The following is a 26,262-nucleotide window of genomic DNA, read 5'->3' as shown; positions in this document are numbered from 1 at the left end:
CAACTTCATTTATTGTTTTTGTACTATAATTTAGAATCCTCTTCTAAGAAAAACACACTGTGTAACACCAGAGGTGAAATAATCGTTTAGAAAATAGCCAAGGACTCAGTTTCTAATAAATTTAGTTGTTACAAATCTTGATATGACTATGAAATGATACAGGTCAAAAAGAGTATGAACAACACAGCTTCCCATTTCTGCTCATCTGTAAATTTGAAGTTTTACATCATTCATCATCATCACCATTTTACATTTGCTTTCCACGATAGCGTGGGTTGGATGGGCTATTATGGTCTTAGTCAGCTTGGTTGGAAGACCAACCTAACTGACTCAGATCATAATAACCTATCCATAAGCTATAGGAACAGCCAAAACTGAAACTGTATGTTTCAGTGTTCACTTCATTTCTATAACTGGATGCACTTCCTATCACCAATCACTTTACTGTGCACTCGGTGAATGTTATCATAGCTACTTTTATGTAAGTGATCAGTAGTGTTTTTGGTTCCCAGAGTTTGGGTAAGTTTATATGCCATCTAAAGACACCCTTCCTAAAATCAACCACTTTACAGAGTATACTGGGTGTTTTTTAACATGGCACCAATATATAGATGGATAGATAGATAGATAGGTTCATTCATTCATTAACGTGTGAGCTAGTACAACCTGTTTCATGGTGGAAAATGTCACAAACTGTTACCCTCGCCAGGCAGGCCTGGTGAGGAGAGTTGCTAGAAACCCAGCTGGACAAAAACAATACCTTCCAGAGGGGCAGATGAGTCCACCCTATGAGCAACATCTAGCAAATGTGTGTGGTCACAGAAAGTCTGGATCAGTGCCCAGAATGTCATAAAACTACTGGGAGTGAGATGCCCCCAAGCTGTCTTTAAACCATGTGTTTAAGACATAAAACCTGAGGAATGTAGTTTAAGGTAGTTGTAACACATCTTGCTCCATTTTTCTGCTGTCATTTCCTCTAAAATATACAGAATAATGGTTCAGTAAAGTCGTCTCCTAAACTCTTGAACCCTCATCTACTGCCAATGATCAATAAAAAGAATATTTTGAAAACTTGCATATTGGTAGAGTCCAGATTTGTGTGTGTGTGAGAGAGAGAGAGAGAAAGTGTGCAATTGTTTTCTGCTTTTCTTTGTACTGATAGCATTCGAACAATACAGTGACATTGCCTATGTCTCCTGTAAACAATGTTTTGTCACATAAGTTTCTTTATAGTTTCAATAAGTAAAAACCAGTTGAAGTTGGTAAAATTATCATACAGTTTCTTACTTGAAACAAGGGTTGATAATAGGAAGGTTTTCCTGCTGTATAATGATTTCAAATTTTGACACAGGGCCAGTAATTTTTGAGGAGAGGAGGAAGTCAATTACATTTTCACCATTACTTGACTAGTACTTATTATATCAACTCTGGAAGGATGATGGGCAAAATGGACCTTGACAGAATTTGCGCCTAGAATGTAAAGACAGGTGAAATGCTGCTAAGCATTTTATATTGTATGCAAATTGTTCTGCCAGCTCATCACCTTTTCCTGCTGTATAAATACTGCCACTATAAACTTTGTCCAAGTCATGCCAGTGTGGTCAAATCAAATGTAATATCACTATCAATGATTTTTATTGAACCTAGATGTCTTGTTTTTTTTTAGGGATTGTTTTTTTGCTTTCTGCAATGTCATTTGGAGTAGTTAAATTTTTCATCACTGGCTTTTAATGCAGTGTTGCTCAGAGATTTTTCATTGGCTGCACAGTCACATTGTGCAAGTTTTCTAAATTTTCATTCCATTGATCATTGGCAGTCGTTGGTTCTTTTGTAAATTTTGTACTCATCTATAGATCTGATAGGCATTGGGCCTGTTGTACTCAGACTACACATTACTTTACTCTTGCTGAAGAAACCTCTGATACCCATGTGTCATCCACAATCTGGGCATTAGTGCTCAGCTGCCGATTTTTTTCATTACACTGATTTGTTTCTAGACTGAAGCCTTTTCTTGAAGGCTAGCTTTACTTTTGCATTCACTTTTTGTTGTTTTACTCAGCTTAAAAAGCCATTGCTATTTGTCAATCAGCATTCTCATTAAAGCAGTCTTGATGTTTTCCTACTATAAAGCCCAAGGACCTTCTGACATGTGTTTTCAGTAGTGTAGTAATATTCCATGATATTGATCTGAAAAGTTCCCAATTTAGACAAATTTTAAACTCTAGCTACAATATCTCAAACACTCATGAACTACTTGTGAAATATTTATCAAGGACCAGACATTCGAGTGAGATCGTTGCCAGTGCCGCTGGACTGGCTCCTGTGCAGGTGGCACGTAAAATACACTATTTTGAGCGTGGCCGTTGCTAGTACCGTCTGACTGGCCTTCATGCCGGTGGCACGTAAAAGCACCCACTACACTCTCGGAGTGGTTGGCGTTAGGAAGGGCATCCAGCTGTAGAAACTCTGCCAAATCAGATTGGAGCCTGGTGTAGCCATCTGGTTCACCAGTCCTCAGTCAAATCGTCCAACCCATGCTAGCATGGAAAGCAGACGTTAAACGATGATGATGATGATGACCAAAAACCATACATGAACAGTTCCCCAAAAATGTATTATTTTCATACCCAAAGTTTGCACTATGCCTTCTATGTTTCTTTCTTGTGCAAATGATAAAAGCTCTCCTAGAAGAGAACCTTTTTCCTGAAGAGCAGGAAGGATAAAGGAAAGGCTGTAGTGAATGTAAAGATAGTTATTGATCAATAAAACCCTACCTGAATCTTGTTGGAGAAGGAAGAAGTATCTGAGTATGACATTGGATTAACTGTTAGAAACCATTTAATGGAATAGTGTTTTTATTGATCCTAAAATTAGACTGGGCTGATATCATAGGCATATATAATTATTGATACACCCAACAGCATGAAATTGAAAAATAGAGAAATGATTGATTAAGGGCAGTATCTTGCAGAAAAAATATATTCCAAAGAAACTTCTCCCTACCTTCCTTTCTATATTACTAATTAAGCTACATGTTGTTCCATACTTGATAAAAATATAATGTGTTGATTAGCCTTTGTCTGTATAATAGATAATGTCTTGTTGTTTGCTAGACATACAGCATAGTAACCGTAAATCCTGCTACGTTCAGCTGAGTGGTTATAGTCTGGAAAATAGCTGTTTGAGTTGGTAGGTCATCTCAAGCAAGCCAACAATATCTAGAAATGTTTGAATATTGATTGAAAAAAAAAATACAATTAAAGTATTGTCAAATGAAAGAAAAGAATAGGAAAATATATTGTAAACCTTTCAGCTTAATGCTTAAAAAAATTATGGAAGGTTATATGTATCAGTACTCTAACTGTTCAGTATTATTTTCCTATTAAAATATACATAAGAAACAAGAATTGGCACGAATCATGGTAAATAGTAAGATTTAGAGTACATCAAACTAATTTTAACTGAAAAAATATATTTACCATAAACACAAAACCTTAGAGGCCTTCTCCAACTAGATAATTATTATATCCAGATAGTCCAAAACCTTGAGCAAACCATCGACATTCTCTAGTATTCAAAGTCAACAAATATAAAATATGAAGTGGCATTATGAGATTAATACTGAGCTTAGTGGAGAGTTTATTCGAATTAAATATGTTAAAAACATTGTAACAATCAAGATTTATGTCTTTTGCATAGATGTATGGTAAAATCTTGAACAAACTGATGACCTGAGTCTTTACAAAGGAATCACATTAAGTATTTTACTTTTTAAGGCTTAAGCCTAAGCTAAATATACCATTAGGACATGTGCAGTTAAGAATATTTCTGTTCTAAAAAGATGGATTGGAGATTCGCAGAAACAGTAAAATTTTGGTCAAACTTCCTCCAATATTTTTCTTATGTGGCCTCTTGTTTCTTAAATTCAAATCTTTCAGTGTATTTGTCTTCATCTTTAAAAGGGTTGATAAAAGACCCTAATGTTAATGAATCTAATGCTAATAGCTGGCCTCATAAGCCCCTGTGTTTTCTCAGAAGATATATAAACACTTGTGTATTCACTATTTTATGTCTTATACATTACAAATATTTATATTCTTTATACTATCAATTAAATATCAGAATATATATTAAAATGTCTGTTTTCTATTATGTTATTTATTATATAATTTCATATTTTATTTGCCCATTGTTGATACCTACTTTTTGCATTTCAATCAATATACAAAATTTGGCAGGGTTTTTATGGAAAATAACTGGCTTGCTGAAGAGAAATTTGGCAGTTCTACTTTGGAAACTTCCTGGCTCACTGGACAGAAATTTATCTTTAATACAAGAATTCTAATCAAATTGTTCATCTGAGAAATCTATGTTCTCTTATTCTTGAATCGTGTTTTCTCTGGACCAAGTTAACTTCATTTATCTTTAATGAATATAACCTAAGTTATCAAAATGAATATAACTTAAGTTGTGAAATGTTCAAAGTTTTTTAACTTAAATGGAAAATGAATAAATTTTGTCCAAATTTCTGAAACAAGGACTTATAACTGATATACTTTGATATATTCAGACTAATGTCCTGACCTTGGTTGTTTCACTCACAACTCCTTTTAACCATTTTACACCCTGCCCTCTTTCAGCTTCCTTTTGCATTTGGTAATATTCTCAGAACTGTTTCCCTTTGTTAAATCCTTTGGGATTTTAGATTATTCTCTTATCAGTAGTTATTAACTTCCCTGGTATGGACCACAGGATGTGGACAATCTATCTTCATGGATTAAATGAGTTTGGTTTGAAATTCTGAGAAAGTTACCAAATACAACAGGTACCTGAAGATGGTCAGAGAGTACAATGGTTGAAATGTTGTGACTATAACAACCAAAACAAGTACACTAGTCCATATATAACAATGGAAAATAATATCTTATATTAGTATTCATAGAAAGCTCGTTAGTATTCAAATAATAGGATTTACATTATCAACATCAAAACAGAGGCATGCGTGGTTAAGGACATGGTGGTGGATTATTTATGTTTATAGTTTCCCACAGCTTGGGTACATAGTTGCTTTCTTCTTATTTTCTTTCTTTTCTTTTGTAAGTAGTTAATAAAATAGTGATATTCAAATACGAAGTAAGCTGATATTTTATTAAGGGTTTCTTCTCTCATAACATTTTAGTTGTCTGTTTATGCTTTGCACTAAGCTATGTGTTCAGTTGCCTGTGAGTAAGAATTATTATGTAATAGGCATGTAAAAAAATGTTTGCTTTAAGGATCCAATTTAACATCAAACTAATACCAAATGCTGGTGATTGGCTTTGCAATTATATTTCCTAGAAGTTGCTTTCATTTAATAATTATTTCAAATTGATGCAGTGTTTATTTTCATAAACTTAAATATGAAACACTATAGAAGTTACATTAGAACCATAAGAAGCTATTTCTAGTACATTTGATGTAGAAGTTTATCATGATATTGCAAGCAGATTAAGAAAAATGGTACTTAGAATTTTTTCTTTTTTCCCCCCAAATATGAGATCAATTAATGGCTCAGTCTTTCCATTCACTATAGTTGTAAATAATTAGAACATTCAATATTTAGACATATATGTGTTTAAGTAAACTCAGGTAATTGACAAAAGATATATAATTAAAATATTTCTTCTCAAAAAGATTTTTTTAAAAAATATTTTTGTTTGGTTTCAAGGTTACTCACATCTATTTGAGAAGTCGTTATTTCTCTCATCTATTAACATGCATGCTTGACCTTGTGCATTTATTTACAGAAATAAAGCAAAACTTTAGCAGAAATATACATTTTTTTTTTTTATTGTAATGCATTAAAATATGGTTACTTTCTTTATTGAGAATATATTTAAAAAAATTTTAATAAAGAATAAAAATACCAAAATTATATTTAGTTTTTGTATTCCAGGAAAACACAAATACCTGAATGTAAAAAGTATTACAATGTCTTGAAACTATATAATAATTTTACCGATTAATTAAGTGTTGTGATAATTTTCTGAAATTTTTGGCTCCCTTTTTTTTCTTTCTTAATTTTTCCTAATTAAGGTTCAGAATAAAAGTGATTTCTAAACATCTTCAGATTTCATTGACTTGCTATCAAATTATGTATTTATTTACTTTTTTCTATTTACTTTATGATCTAATACAATTTCCTGGAGGTAAAACTATTTAATTAATGTATATATTGGAAATTGCTGATAAATAGATGTGTTGAACACAAATACTTTATATTTCGTTTATCAGGTTATGATATTCTATAGATAGATGTAGCCACTTGATAAATTGAGATTTATAAAGTATCAAAAAAGGGAATGAGTTTGATAAAATGGACTAAAAATCTTTGAAGACCTCTCCCCAGTATGGCCACAGTCCTACAACTAAAACCAGTTACAGCAGTGGTCCTTGACCTTATGTGAATTATGGACTGGTTTCATGCAAGACTATTTTCCCACAGACTGGGGTATCACACACAATTATGTACACTAGCAGGACCCATGAATATTTCACAGAATTAATAGTAAATCTATTGGATTATTCCTGAAAGCATAGCCTGTTTTTTGTCTATATCAAAGATAGTCACTCATCTGCTATTCATTGGAAAGTGAAGAAAATTGGAATACAATGATTACTTAGTGTACTTTTAATAATTACTCTATATACTGTATGCACAATTTAATAAATTTAATAAACAACACTCATAAAATGTCATTCAAAACTTTTTTTTTTTAACCTTTCAATACCAACCCATATGAGACTGTCTTGGCTCTATGATACAACAATCCTGTTTTAAAGTGATCTAAATTAAAACCTTACATCAGAATTTCACATTAAATTATATTCCGAGCAACAGCTATAATGGCAAAGTTATTCATTATTTTCAAAATTAATTGAAGCAAAGGCAGTATGTTTCATTGGGAATATAATGAAAGGGCTAAGGTAGAACAAGACAAATTAAGAGGTTATTGGTTAATTATCTTGGAAATGACATGGTTTAATATAAGCAATAAGTGTTTGGCTACACTGAAAATTTTTGTATAAAAACTTAAACTTAGAAGTAATCATTAGGGAAGGTAAATCTGATCTTTGATAGTATGCAAGAGAAGACAACTATGGACACGTTTCTGTCTATAAGCTTCATCAGCATTGTATAGTCTAACCAAACCTTCTTGATCAGATGACATTGATTTTTACATATGGATAAAAATATTCGCAAATAGAATTTGCCTAATTAAAAATAAGTTTATAAAATAGTAGGTGACATACTGATGAAGAAAACACATCAAGATACTGAAAGGGAAAGAAATTACCCATTTAACAAGAATGTGGGGATTAGTTTTATCTGAGTGTGTGATGGAAGTCTGGCTTTATAGGAATTATATCAGTGATATCTAAAGGAAGTGAAACTCAAATGATGAAAAAGTTTGTTGTTTGTGATGATCTCCATCACCTATAACTCTTTAGCATTTAAACCAGACATATCAGCCCAAATGGTTTATGTTCAAACCTGCGAGATCCAGCCTCTCACACCTATCCTACATTATCATTCTAAAATTGAATATATCATCAAAATCTCAAAGCTAAAAGATAATACATGATTAATTGAAAACCATGTGAATCAATAAGCATTACATTTGACAGATTAATCTGAAAGCTAAAGAGTTACGATATTGGAAGTGGGGGTGATAGGTTGACAGAATGATAGTCCTTTTTGAGAAATGGGACAAACCATTACTTGCTTTTCGTAAGTTAAATCCCTCAAGGGGAAAAAAAAGACTGAAAAGTTTGGAGCTTGAAGCTAGCTCAGAAATATTTTACTTGAGGGTAATACAGAAAAATATTTATTGGCAACAGAGGAAGTATTAATACTGAGTGGTAATATTTATCTCCACCTAAATGTGGATGTTTTGTTAGAACAAACTATACTACAGTAGTAACCATGAGAGAGACTTTCATATGGCTTTTGTTGCAAAATGTGTTTTTGTTTATATCGCTAATGGGGAAATAAACCACTACCACCTCCAGTGCCAAGATCACTAGATTACATGATTTCAACCTCCTTTGGTCTTGCCAACTGCTAGAGACAGCAGTGATTCATCTCTCCACCAACAATATATAAAATAACAGTGCCAGAACAAGTGTTGGTGTCATAATTAGCCAGTGAGCTTGTTAAAAAATATTTATTTCGTGAAAGAGGCAGTATTAAGTATTAGGACCAATCACTTTGTAGATTTGGAGCAATTGTGCATGCAATGATAACACATTTGGAGTAGGGAGGTGAGTTTGTTGCATGTGAAGTGTGAAATTTAAAGCAAAATGGGTGTCAAATGTAATGGTTTTTATCTGTAGAAATATTACACTGAGTGCTGCCTTATTTCAAGAGAGGTTGCCAGTAGGATTCTGCTATGTTAGTGGAGGTTCTCTTGACATGAGATCAAAAAGTCATGCTATTAATTTAAGGTCTATGATAGTTTGCAGATTATGTGTTGCACAAAGTACAATAATCTTTTGCTTTGCAGATAGTTAGCATTACAAGTATTGCAATGGTAGTTAAATATCTCTTAGTTGGTGACTGTGGGCAACTTCCTCCAAATATTAAAAACAGTGTTTTGACCACTATTATTAGCTTTATTTCATTTAAATACCAATGCTATATTTAAAGCTTTATTATTTTTTATGCATAGGGGATGTTATTCGTTCTTATGATAATAATCAGAATATGCAGAATATAAAGTACCATTAACTAGAATTGTAAATATTTCTAATATAGTACACCTGAAACAGTGTTACCTATCAATCACTAGAACTACAAAGAAAAGTGAGGGAAAGGTTAACCATTTAGATAGCAAAAGAATCAAGGTTTTTTTTAATAAGTTTTAAGAATTAGGCTGAAACTGGTATATAGGAGAGATTAATTAATGGGAATATTCTTAGAAAGCTAAAACTTGTGTTATTTCTTTAATCATAGATACAGGCATGATTGTGTTTATGAAGCTCACTTTGCAGCCATGTGGTTTTTGGGTTCAGTCCAACGGCATGTCACTTTGGGCAAATGTCATCTGCTATAGCCCCAGGCCGATGAAAGCCTCATGAGGAAATTTGGTAGATGGAAACTGTGTGGAAGCCTATTGTCTGTGTAGATGTGTGTCTTTGTGTTTGTCCCACCAGCATCACTTGACAACTGTTGTTGTTTATTTTTACATCCCCATAATTTAGGGGTTCAGCAAAAAGATCGATAGAACAAGTTCTGAGATCAATTTGTTCAACTAAACCTTTCTGGGTGGTCCCCCAGCAAGGCTGTAGTCCAATGATTGAAACAAGTAAAAATAAAACATAGCTACAGTTATTCTGAATACTTAATTCATACTAATATCTAAGATATGTTTGTTTTTTGTTTTAAAATGAAATTTTAGAAATTCTTTCCCCTCACTCTTTGAGGTGTCCCTATCAAAATCAAAATTCAGCATAGAAACTGTTATAAGACATAAAGATATCTTGAACTTCAAGGGACTTTTGGAGTACCAGTGTTTAATATGTGACTGGTAACGTTCCCAGATCAATCCATTTTTTATGTCTAGAGAAATAGAGGCAAAAACAGAGCAGTATTCGTCTCAGAAACATTGGATTAGAACTCTTGACTCATAAGTCAGGAGTGAGTAGTATAAATGCATAAAATTGTTCAACAGTTATGTATATATTGGAGTACAGATCATGTAGTTATCACTGACTCCAGAAGGATAAAAGTTAAAATTATTCCCTAAGTAGATTTGAACACAGGAACGTGAAGTGCCAGATTAATTGTAGTTGTTATTTAATCCCAAATCATCTCTAATCAACCAGACCTACAATAAAAGCCTTCCACCTATGACCATCTCATCTTACATTCAGACAATATATTTCTCACTACAGTATCCCATGCTTCTTTCTATTTTTAATATGGTATGATGTGGTTTCATGAGAATCTGGCTGCTGTTCCTAGCGAGTCTAGTAACCACTTATGTTTGACTTTGCATATATTTGTGCCACATAAAAAGCACTCTGTTCACTCTGTTGGGTGGTTGGTGTTAGAAAGGGCATCCAACTGTAAAAGCCCATGCCAAAACAGACACAGCAGTCTGGTGCAGGCTCCTGCCTGGCCAGCTCCTGTCAAACCGTCTAACCCATGCCAGCATGGAAGGCAGACGTTAAACTATGATGATGATGATGATAGCAGTTAGTTGAATAAGTACTGCGCTTGTTTTGTCTTTGAGGATCACTCTTGGTCAAGTAGATAAAAAATGTGTGCATGTATGTATAATTTATAGAATACTTTCTACTGTTGAAACAAAACTATTATGATAGTTATGAGTAGTCTTTTCTACTTTAGGCACAAGGCCCGAAATTTTGTGGGGGGGGGGGACCAGTTGATTAGATTGACCCTAGTATGCAACTGGTACTTAATTTATTGAACCTGAACGGATGAAAGGCAAAGTCGACCTCGGTGGAATTTGAACTCAGAATGTAAAGACAGACGAAATACCGCTAAGTGTTTCGCCTGGCGTGCTAACGTTTCTGCCACTTTATGATAGCTATGAGTATTACATTAGCTATAGTACTGTTGTTGTAGATATTGTAGCTAAGTAACTTCAGAATGCTAAAATGGCTAGTCATAGTAGTTCTCTGTTGTTCAACATTGAGGATTGTGTTCAATAAATGAAATTACTAACTCCTGAAATAACATGCCAATGTCTGCTTAGTCTACAGACAGGTGTTCTCTTAACATAATTCTTAAGCAGAATCAACAAGGTATAAAGTATGTGTGACAAGGCTGTACCTTATGAATTACAGGTACAATCCACCTGATGTGCTTTGATGTAGTTTCCAGCTACCCAATTTCACTCACAAGGTATGGGTCAACCCAAGACTATACAAAATGTTCTCAACCTTTTCACTAGCAACAACACCCTTTATTTAATCCTTTAGTATTTAAACTGACCATATCAAGTCCAAATATTGTACCTTGTTTTATGTTCAATTCAGCCAGATTCAGCCTCTTACATCTACCCTGCAATGTCATTTTGAAAATAAACAATCACTTCATTGATATTTTGAAGCTACAAGGTAATGCATGTTTAATTCAAAATAATGTGAATATATAAGCGTTACATTTGACAGATTAATCTGAATGCTAAAGAGTTCAGTGAAATTTCCTACAGATCACCAGTTTCTGAAACACAACATATTTTGAACTCAGCTTATGGACTTCAGTACATTTCTGTGGACACCCAAAAGATTGCAGAATTCAGCTTATGAACTAATTATCTACAAGCTAGATAGACATGGCCCTCTTTCCCTTCAGTTCCCATATCTTTGATATTCTTTTGAGTGAAAGGTGCAACAGTCTAGAGGATGTTTGATTCTGCTTGTGATTACTTGGGTACCACAAACAAGAGTGAGGGCATAACACATCAGAAAGAAAGTCTTTCCTTCTAGAAGCTGTGTGATTAAAAAGCTTACTTCCCAGCAATATGGTTCCTGGTTCAGTCCCACTGTGTGGTATGTTGGGCAAGTCTCTTCTACTATAGCCCTGGGTCAACCAAAGCCTTCTGAGTAGATATGATAGATGAGGCCTGAAAAAAGCCTATTTCATGTACATATACATGTATGTCTGTGTTTATGTCGCCTTGTCTTGACATCGCAGGATAGTTATAATTAATTGTCACTGTCATACAAGCAGTATCATTTGTTTCCAAAATTCTGCAAGATCATGTTTGGTCATGAGGAAATATTACCTTATTTGGAAACAGGTTTAGGTGTATGACAGGAAGAGAATATGACCGAAGAAAGTCTGCCTCAATAATCTTCATCTAACCCATGCAAGTATAGAAAACTGGGTATTAACGATGATGATGAAGGCACACTTGATATTGAGCACTGAGATTTAGACAGAGTTATTACTGGTACTACTTATTCTGTTAACCCACACTGACTCCAGATGAAGCATCCTTTAGTTAGTCTGTCAACTCAAGAATACATAGCCAATTAAATGGGTGTTATCTTATGTCCTAATAACTTAGAAGCTCAGCAAAAGAGACCAATATAATAAGTTCAAGCTTTAAAAAAATAAGTACTGGGGGCAATTTGCTTGAGTAAAATCCTTCGAGATGGTTCCCCAGCATGGCCATAGTCCAATGACCGAAACTAGTAAAAGATAAAAGATAGCTAAGGAAAAATCTGGTTTTTGTTTGCCAACAAAAAGACAACTCTAGACATGTTTCAGTTTTATTGGAGATCAAGCTCACATGATTAATCAACAAAGGATTTTTGGCCAGGAATAATTTACAGTGGTGGAGGCGCAATGGCCCAGTGGTTAGGGCAGCGGACTCGTGGTCGGAGGATCATGGTTTTGATTCCCAGACCGGGCGTTGTGTGTGTTTATTAAGCGAAACACCTAAGATCTACGAGGCTCCAGCAGGGGATGGTGGCGACCCCTGTTGTACTCTTTTGCCCCAACTTTCTCTCACTCTTTCTTTCTGTTTCTTGAGTAACGCGGCGATGGACTGGTGTCCCGTCCAGCTGGGAGGGGGGGGGGGGGCGGACACATACGCCATAGTAACCGGGAAACCGAGCCCATGAGCCTGGCTAGGCTTTGAAAGGGCGACGAAGATGAAGATAATTTACAGTGATCTAAGGCAAATAACTCAAGTGACTCAATGATATGGATTTAGATATATCAGGTTGTGGGTGATGTACTGAATGATCTATACAAAATATTCCCAAATAATTGAAATTTCCATGTTAAAAAAAGAAAACAAAAATAGAGGTAGTTGTTGGTGACTGTCAAAGAAAAAGGGAAAATAATTTTTAGAAATATGAAATTAATTTACACATCAAAGAGAAAAATCTGATCCTTGTTTACAGGTAAGAGGGATAAATTTGGACAAATTTTGCTCTTGAAACTTGTCAAAATCTCAAAACAGTCTTGCATAGATTATACTATGCTGATGAGATCTAATAAGACTGAAGCATGTCTAGAATTGTCTTCTTGCTAGCAAATAAAGATCAGGTTTTCTCCTTAAGTGTCTTTTATCTTTTACTTATTTCAGTCACTTGACTACAGCCATGTTGGGACAAATTCCTCAAAGAGTTTTAGTCATAAAAATATCACCCTCATTACTTAACTCTAGTGTTCATTCTATCAGACTCTTTTGCCAAACCACTATGTTAAGGAGACATGAACAAACCAACACCGGTTGTCAAGTGGTGATGAGGGACAACATGTAAAGACACATATATACACATACACACAGTTTGTATCTACCAAATTCACTCACAAGACAATGTTTGCCCAGGACTGTTGTAGGTGCTTGCCTAAGGTGCTGTGCAGTGGGACTGAACCCAAAACTACATGGTTGCAAAGCAAGCTTCTTAACAACACATCCATGCCTATACCTAGAGGCACCTATAAGCATCTTTTACTTGTTTCAATCATTAGACTGTGGCCATACTGAAGCACAACCTTGAATATGCAATTATATTTTGGAAACTATTTCTCCTTTCCATTTAGAGTTGATAATTATTGTTAGATTTTCCTTCCCTTTCTTTTTTTTTTTTGCTTTCTTTCTCCCCCCCCCCCCCCCACTTTAACTGAGAGGAATATAACTTTATTGAGGATTTCTTTTGTAGGCAAATTTATACCATTTATCTGCTAGAGTTAATTCCTTTACGGTATTCAACTCATGTTCATGAGGTTACAAGTTCAATTCCTAGACCATACAGTATATTGTCCTTCAGAATGTTTACATCTCAGTCACTTAGCGGTTCAGCAAGAGAGACCGATACAATAAGTACTAGGCTTACAAAGAATAAGTCCTGGTGTCAATTTGCTCAACTAAAGGCAGTGCTCCAGCATGGCTGCAGTCAAATGACTAATAGAAATAAAGGGAAAAAAAAGAAAATACTAACATTAGCAGATGGAAAATACAACTGGAGGTTGCTGTGTGTATCTGAAAAGCTCAGAAAGAAGTGGTAGACCTTCATTGTGTAACAGATAGGGAGCTGGTAATTGAGGAACCAAGAGGAAAGATGGATGAATGCTTAAGAGAGGATGGGCAATTTGATACATAGGGTGAGAGCAGGAGAGACTATCTTACAACTGTTGATACTGCTTGACTTAATCATCATCGTCATTTAACATCCGCTTTCCATGCTATCATGAGTTGGACAATTTAACTGAGGACTTGCAGACCAGGTGGCTACACTAGGCTCCAATCTGATTTGGCAGAGTTTCTACAGTTGGATGCCCTTGAATGAGACAAAGTAGGTAGATATTGGATGTTGTGTTGGTGGTGGTGGTGATAGTGGTGGGGGTCAATGATGACATGAGGATTATACTGTTCTTTCGACTCAAGTCACCCATGATCATGTAGATCTATGACCAAAAGACCTCTAGTCACCTCCCTATATTTAATTTTTTTTTCTTTCTACAGATATAGCCTATATAAGACTACCTTATCCAATGTGTCTTTCTTTTTTTTAATTCATAGGGTGTGATTTAACCCTTTTATTGCACAAATCAGATATGTTCACTTAAAATTTCATTACCTTTAACTGCAGAAAGTAGTTTATATATAAATCTATCTTTTATCATGGAATGTCATGTTTAAAACCAATTTTTGTTGAGATATGTCAAGTTTATTGTTTTTGGTAGATATTTAACATAATTGCTGGAAGAAACATGAAATTGAATTTTATAGTTAAAGAATTAAGAAAGTTTTGGCTGCAGTTTCTAGATCATTGTGTGCAACAATGTAGAGGCTTAATTGGTGCTGGTGCCACATAAAAAGCACCCAGTACACTCTGTAGAGTGGTTGGCATTAAGAAGGACATCCAGCTGTAGAAACCAAGCCAAAACAGACTATGGAACCTGGTACAGCACCAGGCCTTGCCAGTTCCTGTGAAGCTTTCCAACCCATGCCAGCATGGAAAACAGATGTTAAATGTTGTTGTTGATAATGATGATTATGATGTTGATGACAATGATGATGATGATGACAACAATCTTTTGTTTTCAAAGTACTTATTTTCTGGGGGTTTTTTGTATTGATATATTTTTCAGAGTCCAGACAGTTTATGCCACAAAAATTGTATAGATGGCTGTCATGGAGAAACAGCATTTGACTGTAAAGCTTGTAAATACTTCAAATTAATTTCAAATGGGTGAGTAATGTGTCTCTGCTTTTGTCATTTACTCTTGTAATGCATTAATTTCTTTTCCAACTACTACTACTACTTCTATCACCACCACCACCACCACTATTACTACTACATGGTGGTGGATTGGTAGAATGTCTAGAGCATCAGGTAAAAAAAAAAGCTGTGTGGGATTTCTTCCAGTTATGTATGTTCCAAGTTCAAATCCCACTGAGATCAACTTTGCTTTTTATCAGGTCTAATCAAATAACACCTCTTTTACCTTAAAATCTGCTGGCCTTGTGCCTAAATAAAAAACAATTAGGTGAGCTGGCAGAGCTGTTAGCATACTGGGCAAGATGCTTAGTGACATTTCGTCTATCATTATGTTCTGAGTTCAAATTCTGTGTTGGTAAACTTTACTTTTCATCATTTCAGAGTTGATAAAATAAGTAAGTTGAGCACTGGGTCGATATAATTGACTTACCTCCTACCCGAAAATTGCTGACCTTGTGCCAAAATTAGAAACCATTGTTGTTGTTGTTGTTGTTGTTGTTGCTGTTACTGTTGCTGTTGTTGTTGTTGTTGTTAGCTGGCAGAATCGTTAGCATGTCGGGTGAAATGCTTAGCTGCATTTCACTTGTCTTTACATTCTGAGTTCAAATTCTGCCATGGTTGACTTTGCCTTTCATCCTTTCAGGGTCAATGAATTAAGTACCAGTTGAACACTGAGGTCGATAAAATCGACTAGTCCTCTCCCCCAAAATTTCAGGCCTTGCGCCTTTAGTAGAAAGGATTATTATTATTACTGTTGTTATTATTTAGGCAGTGTGTTGGCAGAATCAATAGCATGTTACACAAAATGCATAGATTCAGCCCAGCTTAACTTTGCATTTCATCGTCGGGGTGGGGGGGGGGGCATTAAAATAAGTACCTGTTGAATATAGGAGGCAATGTAATCTACTTACCTCCTTCCCCAAAATTATTTGCCTTGTGGCAAAATTTTAAATTATTATTATTGTTATTAAAGTGTGGTTGATTGGTAGTCATTAGAGTGATAGAAAAAATACCTTGTGGTATTTCTTCCAATTCTTTACATTCTGAGTTCAAATTCTGCTGAGTCAACTTTGCCTTTTATCTTTTTAGAGTCAAAAAATTACATTAATATTTAAGTACTGGGGTTGGTGGTATTGTCCAACCACCTGTCCTCAAAAAATTGCTGACCATTTGCCCAAATTAGTAACAGCATCAATCATAAAGCAGCCATAGCTTATTTTTCAATTATTAAATATTATTCTTTGAATATGGTGATTTATTGAATAGCTTGAATTGTTTACCATTTGTTTCTTAACCTTAAATGTAGCTGGTTGTGTGGTAAGAAGTTTGATTCTGAAGCACCTTTCTTGGATTCAGTCCCACCGCATGGCACCTTGGGCAAGTGTCTTCTACTATAGCCATGAACCTACCAAAGCCTTGTGAGTGGATTTGGTAGACAGAAACTGAAAGAAGCCTGTTTAATGTGTGTGTGTGTGTGTTTGTGTTTATGTCTGTTCCTCACTGTCACTTCATAACCAGCATTGATTTGTTTACATCCCTATAACTTAGTAGTTCAGCAAATAGCATTGATCAAATAAGCACCAAACTTTAACCCTTTAGCATTCAGAATATTCTGTCAAATATAATGCCTTATTTATTCACATTGTTTTGAAGTTATCTTGCATTATCTTGTAGCTTTGAGATTTCAATGGTGTGATTGTTTATTTTTACAAGGACATTGTAGGGTAGGTGAGAGCCTGGATCTGGTAGTTTGAACATAAAATAGGTAGAATATATTGGCCAGATATGGCCTGTTTAAATGCTAAAGGGTTAAAAAAAAAAAAGAACAAATAAGTGCTAGGTTGATTTATTTGACTAAAACATTTTTGGGTGCCCCAGCATGGCTGCAATCCAGTGACTAAAACAAATATAAATAAAAGATATATCTTCTGTTATTTGAAGCCACTGAGAAAGTAAGCCATTATATCTGGTTCAAGAGAAAGGATGAACGGTGTGCAAGAACAAGCATTGAAGAGGGTAGAAACATCTGGCCTAGAGTCACAAAATCTGACTCAACAAAGCTTGTGCTGTTGTGTGGGAGTTTTGTTGCTTGTATCAGTTGGTGGCCCCACCCTACCACCCCAGACAGCTCTGGTATCATAGTGGAAGGGGACAAAACACCTACAGAACTGCCTTCCCACCTGATGATACATCAACTACTGCATTTGGAGACAGATTACAGCAGCACCTTCAATACACAAGTGTTTACCCTTAAATCACCTATATCAGGGGTCCTTGACGGGTACCCCCATCCTGGGCCAGAGCAGACAAGAAGTTAATGGTGACTAAGAGATGGCTCTATACTCCCCCAAACTTCTCACTACTAAATGCAATTTAATATCTTGCTCAGGTTCACTAAATACTTACACAACATTGCAACTGGCAAAATTCCAGTATTTTCCAGTCATGTTTCATATTCTAAACTTCTCACTCTTTTCTATTTGTTTCAAGGGAATGTGTTTCATCTTGCCCGAAAGGTTTCTATGGTAACCCTGAGACACAAATGTGCCATCACTGCATAGATCAGTGTCAACTTTGCAATGGACCACTAGTGACTAGCTGTAAATCATGTGAAGATGGATCTTATATGGGTAATGTATAACTTCTCTCTATATATATATGTGTGTGTGTGTGTGTGTGTGCTCACTTCTAATAAAAACAATTTTATATTAATTTGATGAGTTACTCTATATTATTCTTCAACAAGAATATTGTTAGTAGTGACTTCAAAGTTTCTGATGATGGCTTAGCTGACCAAAATTTCAAAGTCACTGTCAACAACATTCATGTTTGAGAATTATAAATAAAAATATATATTTATATGTATGTGTGTATTCATACATGTGCGCACGCACACACACACACACACACCCTCTCTCCTACCTTGAATTAGTTCAGATTTGGAGTCACTGCTTTCATAGCCTGATTACCTGTAGTTCAGTGTGCAGAATCCATGTTCCATTCCTTCCTTTCATTTTTTTGACATATATAAACTGTGAAGGCACATGGCCTAGTAGTCAGGATGTTACACTCACAATTGCAGGATTGTGCTTTCTAATCCCAGACTAGCAGTGCATTGTGTTCTTGAGCAAAACACTTCATTTCACATTGCTCCAACCTACTCAACCAAAAATAAGTAACCCTGTGCTGGTGCTTCATTCAGTGAGGATGTTGGCCGATCCACCTTGTCAGCAGGGTGGTATTATTTGAAAGCTACAACAATGTCGGGGGTTGTATTGTGACCGGGACAGGCACTAGGAAGTTTGGGGCCCAATTAGAGAATTGTCAATAAGGTCCTCTACTCTATAAAAGCTGAAGATTGATGTTTTATATTTCATGTAGTGTGTCAATCCCAGCTAAAAAGCATTGAAGGCTTGAGGCTCCACTATTTACCATAATGATATACTAAAAATTTATCATAGTGTCCTCTGCTTGAAAATGTGTGTGAGGCCATCTCTTGGCACAGAGCCTAATTTGAACAAATCTATATAATTGGCTTAAATCCAACCCTGGCTGTGATCTGTGGTGTATAACAACATCTAATAGTCTACTTGATACTGTGATACTGTAATAAACAAATTGTTTTAAACTGCCATCTTATTTTCTTTTACAGACAAAGCCGACCAGAAATGTAGCCCTTGTAAAAATCCCTGTGATACTTGTCAACATAATGCCAGCAACTGTACTTCATGTTTGAAAGATTACAGACTGTCTGGAAACACATGTATACAGACAAGTGTGTGTGCCGCCTCTGAATACCGTGTCGATGGAGAGTAAGTAGCTCTTTAAAGGTTTTGTGTTTGTGTGTGTATATTTGTGCCATCATCATCATTTAACATCCACCTTCCATGCTGGCATGGGTTGGACGGTTTGACAGGAGCTGGCCAGGCAGAAGACTGTACCAGACTTCTGGGTCTGTGTTTGGCATGGTTTTACAGCTGGATGCCCTTCCTAACACCAGCCATCCTGCAGAGTGGACTGAATGCTTTTTATGTGACACCAGCAAGAAAATGTCAGCTTTGGCATGGTTGTTACAGTTGGATGACCTTCCAAATGCCAACCACTTTACAGTATGGACTGAATGCTTTTTAAGTGGCACCAGCACTGACAGGGTTCTCTAGTAACTTGCAAGACAAAGAACCTTTGAGCGGAGTAATTCCATTTTGATGAACTAAAAATATACTCAGAAAGATAGTTTACTTCTATGTATATGTATAAATACAAATCTTATCTTTTACCTTCTACGTGTTTCAGCTATTAGCCTGTGGCCATGCTGGGGCACCACCTTGAAGAATTGTAGTCAAATAAATCAACCCCAGTATTTACAATTTTTTTTAAAGCCTGGTACATATTCTATTGGTCTCTTTTGGGAAGCACTAAGTTACAGTGGCATAAACACACCCAACACTGGTTTTCAAGTGGTGGGGATGGGGAGCAAACAAAGATGCACACAGATATATATATATATATATATATATATAGTCTCCTGCCGTAGTCTCCTTTAGAGAGACTTAGAAATATTAATAACTCTATTTCTGAAAACCAGTGGATAGATTCCACTGAAATTAGATAAATAACCTTCGAGCAGATAGTCAGCAGCGCCGCCTGGCTAAGGCTTGGCTACTCTGCATTGACAAGGGGCAACACCCTGAAACTAGTCTAGTCTGCAGATGCCAAACCAGCAGGGGGACACTGCTGACCTCCCCTGTTCGAAGGTTATAAAGGACACAGGTTTCGTGTGTCACATAGCTAGCTAGAGGCGATGGCTTCTTGGAGCTAATTCACAGCAGCTTTCGTCCTAATTTTGGGACTGCCATGTTGGCTTGGCGATAACTATTAATTTCCAGTACCGCTGCCGTAGTCTCCTTTAGAGAGACTTAGAAATATTAATAACTCTATTTCTGAAAACCAGTGGATAGATTCCACTGAAATTAGATAAATAACCTTCGAGCAGATAGTCAGCAGCACCGCCTGGCTAAGGCTTGGCTACTCTGCATTGACAAGGGGCAACACCCTGAAACTAGTCTAGTCTGCAGATGCCAAACCAGCAGGGGGACACTGCTGACCTCCCCTGTTCGAAGGTTATAAAGGACACAGGTTTCGTGTGTCACATAGCTAGCTAGAGGCGATGGCTTCTTGGAGCTAATTCACGGCAGCTTTCGTCCTAATTTTGGGACTGCCATGTTGGCTTGGCGATAACTATTAATTTCCAGTACCGCTGCCGTAGTCTCCTTTAGAGAGACTTAGAAATATTAATAACTCTATTTCTGAAAACCAGTGGATAGATTCCACTGAAATTAGATAAATAACCTTCGAGCAGATAGTCAGCAGCGCCGCCTGGCTAAGGCTTGGCTACTCTGCATTGACAAGGGGCAACACCCTGAAACTAGTCTAGTCTGCAGATGCCAAACCAGCAGGGGGACACTGCTGACCTCCCCTGTTCGAAGGTTATAAAGGACACAGGTTTCGTGTGTCACATAGCTAGCTAGAGGCGATGGCTTCTTGGAGCTAATTCACGGCAGCTTTCGTCCTAATTTTGGGACTGCCATGTTGGCTTGGCGATAACTATTAATTTCCAGTACCGCTGCCGTAGTCTCCTTTAGAGAGACTTAGAAATATTAATAACTCTATTTCTGAAAACCAGTGGATAGATTCCACTGAAATTAGATAAATAACCTTCGAGCAGATAGTCAGCAGCGCCGCCTGGCTAAGGCTTGGCTACTCTGCATTGACAAGGGGCAACACCCTGAAACTAGTCTAGTCTGCAGATGCCAAACCAGCAGGGGGACACTGCTGACCTCCCCTGTTCGAAGGTTATAAAGGACACAGGTTTCGTGTGTCACATAGCTAGCTAGAGGCGATGGCTTCTTGGAGCTAATTCACGGCAGCTTTCGTCCTAATTTTGGGACTGCCATGTTGGCTTGGCGATAACTATTAATTTCCAGTACCGCTGCCGTAGTCTCCTTTAGAGAGACTTAGAAATATTAATAACTCTATTTCTGAAAACCAGTGGATAGATTCCACTGAAATTAGATAAATAACCTTCGAGCAGATAGTCAGCAGCGCCGCCTGGCTAAGGCTTGGCTACTCTGCATTGACAAGGGGCAACACCCTGAAACTAGTCTAGTCTGCAGATGCCAAACCAGCAGGGGGACACTGCTGACCTCCCCTGTTCGAAGGTTATAAAGGACACAGGTTTCGTGTGTCACATAGCTAGCTAGAGGCGATGGCTTCTTGGAGCTAATTCACGGCAGCTTTCGTCCTAATTTTGGGACTGCCATGTTGGCTTGGCGATAACTATTAATTTCCAGTACCGCTGCCGTAGTCTCCTTTAGAGAGACTTAGAAATATTAATAACTCTATTTCTGAAAACCAGTGGATAGATTCCACTGAAATTAGATAAATAACCTTCGAGCAGATAGTCAGCAGCGCCGCCTGGCTAAGGCTTGGCTACTCTGCATTGACAAGGGGCAACACCCTGAAACTAGTCTAGTCTGCAGATGCCAAACCAGCAGGGGGACACTGCTGACCTCCCCTGTTCGAAGGTTATAAAGGACACAGGTTTCGTGTGTCACATAGCTAGCTAGAGGCGATGGCTTCTTGGAGCTAATTCACAGCAGCTTTCGTCCTAATTTTGGGACTGCCATGTTGGCTTGGCGATAACTATTAATTTCCAGTACCGCTGCCGTAGTCTCCTTTAGAGAGACTTAGAAATATTAATAACTCTATTTCTGAAAACCAGTGGATAGATTCCACTGAAATTAGATAAATAACCTTCGAGCAGATAGTCAGCAGCACCGCCTGGCTAAGGCTTGGCTACTCTGCATTGACAAGGGGCAACACCCTGAAACTAGTCTAGTCTGCAGATGCCAAACCAGCAGGGGGACACTGCTGACCTCCCCTGTTCGAAGGTTATAAAGGACACAGGTTTCGTGTGTCACATAGCTAGCTAGAGGCGATGGCTTCTTGGAGCTAATTCACGGCAGCTTTCGTCCTAATTTTGGGACTGCCATGTTGGCTTGGCGATAACTATTAATTTCCAGTACCGCTGCCGTAGTCTCCTTTAGAGAGACTTAGAAATATTAATAACTCTATTTCTGAAAACCAGTGGATAGATTCCACTGAAATTAGATAAATAACCTTCGAGCAGATAGTCAGCAGCGCCGCCTGGCTAAGGCTTGGCTACTCTGCATTGACAAGGGGCAACACCCTGAAACTAGTCTAGTCTGCAGATGCCAAACCAGCAGGGGGACACTGCTGACCTCCCCTGTTCGAAGGTTATAAAGGACACAGGTTTCGTGTGTCACATAGCTAGCTAGAGGCGATGGCTTCTTGGAGCTAATTCACGGCAGCTTTCGTCCTAATTTTGGGACTGCCATGTTGGCTTGGCGATAACTATTAATTTCCAGTACCGCTGCCGTAGTCTCCTTTAGAGAGACTTAGAAATATTAATAACTCTATATATATATATATATATATATATATTAAATATATATTTTTTTAACAAAAAAATTTGGTAAAAAATATAGTATCTGTTAACAATCTTAGCAGAAAACTCACAGCATTAGTATGTTTATATATATATATATATATATATATATATATATATATATATATATATATATATATATATAGATTCAGGTGAATATGGTACTTAAGTTTAGGCACCAGAATTTAGTATGGTATTATCCATACAGTTTCAAAATAAGGTGATTAAAATCAAAATAAGCAACAAGGATATCCAAAAGTAATGCAGTACGATCATTTCATGTGACTCCATTTAATTGAGCAATGTAAACATTACATCAAATATAAAATCTAGAGCAATCTTCAGCTGCACAAAGAAAAAAGAAATTTAATGAAATTACATTTAAACAGGACATATTTTTATAATTAAATCTAAACTCTTCAAGTAGAAAAGGAGGAATATGTATGGTCTGGCTAAGTCAAAATGGTTTTTTGTATTCCTCCTTTTCAACTTGGAGAGTTTAGATTTAATTATAAAAATATGTCCTTCTGTTTAAATGTAATTTCATTAAATTTCTTTTTTCTTTGTGCAGCTGAAGATTGCTCTAGATTTTATATTTGATGTAATGTTTACATTGCTCAATTAAATGGAGTCACATGAAATGATCGTACTGCATTACTTTTGGATATCCTTGTTGCTTATTTTGATATATATATATATATATATATATATAAAAACATAGACACACATTGAGGGATACGCATGCATAGACACATACAATAGGAATACAAAATACAAAATGGCTGATAGTTAGCAAGGTGAGACACACATAAGAAAGAAGAAAGCAAAGGACCACTGATGAGGTCACAGAAATGTGACGAAAGAATTCTGGCCGAAATAGGATTAATGTAATATAATGTAATATAAAGCTGAAGCAAATTAACACCAAATATACAGTGCGTGTGTTTTTATTGGCTAAATTGGTAATATGACCATCCCCAAGTACAACAACATATTTATATATATTTACATATGTGTGTGTGATGAGTTTCTTTCAGTTTCCATCTATGAAATCCACTCACATGATTTTGTTTGGCCCAAGGTTAGGTTATAGTAGAAGACATTTGTCGAAGGTGCGACAGTGAGACTGAACTTGGAACCATATGTTTGGGAAGCAAGCTTCTTACCACACAGCCACACCTTATACCTATATAGTCATATATACAAAAACAATTTATGCATATATACTTATAGGTACAGGTTTGGCTGTATGGTTAAGAAGTTTGCTTCCCAGTCATTTGGTATTAGGTTCAGTCCCTCTGCATGGCACCTTGGGCAAGTGTCTTCTATTATAGGGCGAGGCTGACCAAAACCTTGTGAGTGGATTTGGTAGATGTTAACTAAAAGAGGCTCATTTATGTATATCTATCTATTTATATATATATATATATATATATATATATATATATATATAGTGATATATTATTCAGGTGGGTACTATAAGACCTCTCAGGTAGTCTTTGTTCTGGCTAATCACATCAAGTAGTAAGAAACACCAAGAACTACTAAGGGTGAGCAATTCCATTGTAATTCTTCTGATGGGTGAATCCATGTCCACTTCCCTTCCCCTTTGTGAACCACTAAATTACAGTGTTGTAAACACACCAACACCGGTTCTCAAGTGGTGGTGGGGGACACACACAGACACAGATATATATATATATATATTTTATATATATATATATATATATAGATAGATAGATACAAGAATAAGGGCAGAGAATCGTCAATTAATAATAGAATTGATAATTAACAATTTTGCCAAGTAGTTCAGTATGAAAAAAACCTTTATCGGTAAAACTATTTATCATCATAAATATACAGGGATTAGCAATTGAGTTGCTTCTCCAACATACTGAAAATTTAGAAATAGCAGTCAAAGAACTACTGATTCCAAACTACAAATTTTTCTCTAAAGCGGATGGCGATATTTATGGCACACATAGAACAAAAAACCGGAGGGAAAAGCGTAAACAAACCAAGCCTTAAGTTAATTGGATACGAATCGTTTCATGGTTAAGTGAATGGAAATTTCACTATTCCAAGATTGGAATAGTGAAATTTCCATTCACTTAACCATGAAACGATTCGTATCCAATTAACTTAAGGCTTGGTTTGTTTACGCTTTTCCCTCCGGTTTTTTGTTCTATGTGTGCCATAAATATCGCCATCCGCTTTAGAGAAAAATTTGTAGTTTGGAATCAGTAGTTCTTTGACTGCTATTTCTAAATGTTCAGTATGTTGGAGAAGCAACTCAATTGCTAATCCCTGTATATTTATGATGATATATAGATAGATAGATAGATAGTGTATATCTCTATGTGTGTGTGTGTCTGTGTTTGTTCCCTCACCACCACTTGACAACCAGCATTAGTGTGTTTATGTCCCCATGACTTAGCCGTTCAGCAAAAGGGGTCAATAGAATAAGTACAAGGTTTCAAAAAAAAAGAAAAAGAAGTCCTGAGGCTGATTTGTTCAACTAAAACTTTGTGAAGCAGTGCTCCAGTATGGCCACAGTCAAATGACTGAAACAAGTAAGAAACAAAAGATATCTTCACTTATTTGTGTACAATCTTTGTCTGAATAAGCTTTTGATTTGACCTGACAATCTTACCTGTTATAATAAATTCTATTTTTTTCATCTTTTGCAGGTGCTTTCCATGTTTCCGAATGTGTGCAAGTTGTTATGGTCCAGGAGAGAAACAATGTTTAACTTGTTCTAGTAATTTCATTCTTATAAAAGGTTCTTGTTTCCCCACCCCTTGTTCTATGGGATTTTACCAAGACATCAATGGCACTAGCAATAGTCCAATATGCAAAAGGTATTTAGATAATAACTATGTTGTACCTTTGTTGATTTTTATATATATATATTGGGTTGTCCAGAAAGTTCGTGCCGATTTATAGCAGCTTACCTTTCGACTTATTTTAGAACATGGTTGAGTCCATAAAATAGGATTTGACTACACCTCCATTTATGCTATCTTTTCATGGAAGAAGGTTTATGTTCCTATAATCTGTGTTAATTCTGTAACCCTTTGAAATGGAAGATAAGAAAGTTCATTTTCAGCACTTGATGCTTTTCTTTTTCCGTAAAGAGAAAAATACCTCACAAGCAATCAAAGAAATATGCGCAGCTTACGGTGATGTTTCTTTATCCGAAAGAACTGTATGGAAGTGGTTCGTAAGGTTCCGAGCTGGAGATTGTAGCCTTATTGATAAAGAGCGATCAGGCAAACCATCAACTACAGATGATGACCAAATCAAGTCATTAATTGAGAATAACCCACATTGCACAACCCAAGAATTGGCAGAAAGCCTCAACCTATCAAAATCCGTCATTCATGAGCACCTGGTAAAGCTTGGGTACACAAATCGCTACGATGTTTGGGTACCACATGAGTTGAGTGAGAAGGACCTTTTGGAAAATTGGCACAAAC

At 36.3% G+C, this 26,262-nt stretch overlaps 1 protein-coding gene across 6 annotated transcripts in view; it reads left to right on the top strand.

Moving 5' to 3' along the window:
- The window catches only part of LOC106883330 (proprotein convertase subtilisin/kexin type 4), a 154,347-nt gene that overhangs the window by 120,219 nt on the left and 7,866 nt on the right, over positions 1 to 26,262 (top strand). For all 6 annotated transcript variants that reach the window (XM_052966058.2, XM_089349802.1, XM_052966059.2 and 3 more), the window contains exons 15-18: positions 15,125 to 15,225; positions 17,746 to 17,885; positions 18,908 to 19,067; positions 25,474 to 25,644. In XM_052966058.2, coding sequence (XP_052822018.1) covers positions 15,125 to 15,225; positions 17,746 to 17,885; positions 18,908 to 19,067; positions 25,474 to 25,644 — 572 coding nt within the window. The remainder of the gene's footprint in view (positions 1 to 15,124; positions 15,226 to 17,745; positions 17,886 to 18,907; positions 19,068 to 25,473; positions 25,645 to 26,262) is intronic.

The sequence above is a fragment of the Octopus bimaculoides genome, chromosome 3 (assembly GCF_046866305.1).
Source record: "Octopus bimaculoides isolate indiv1 chromosome 3, ASM4686630v1, whole genome shotgun sequence".
NCBI classification, from domain to species: Eukaryota; Metazoa; Mollusca; class Cephalopoda; order Octopoda; family Octopodidae; genus Octopus; species Octopus bimaculoides.
This window is presented reverse-complemented; position numbering and strand designations above follow the sequence as displayed.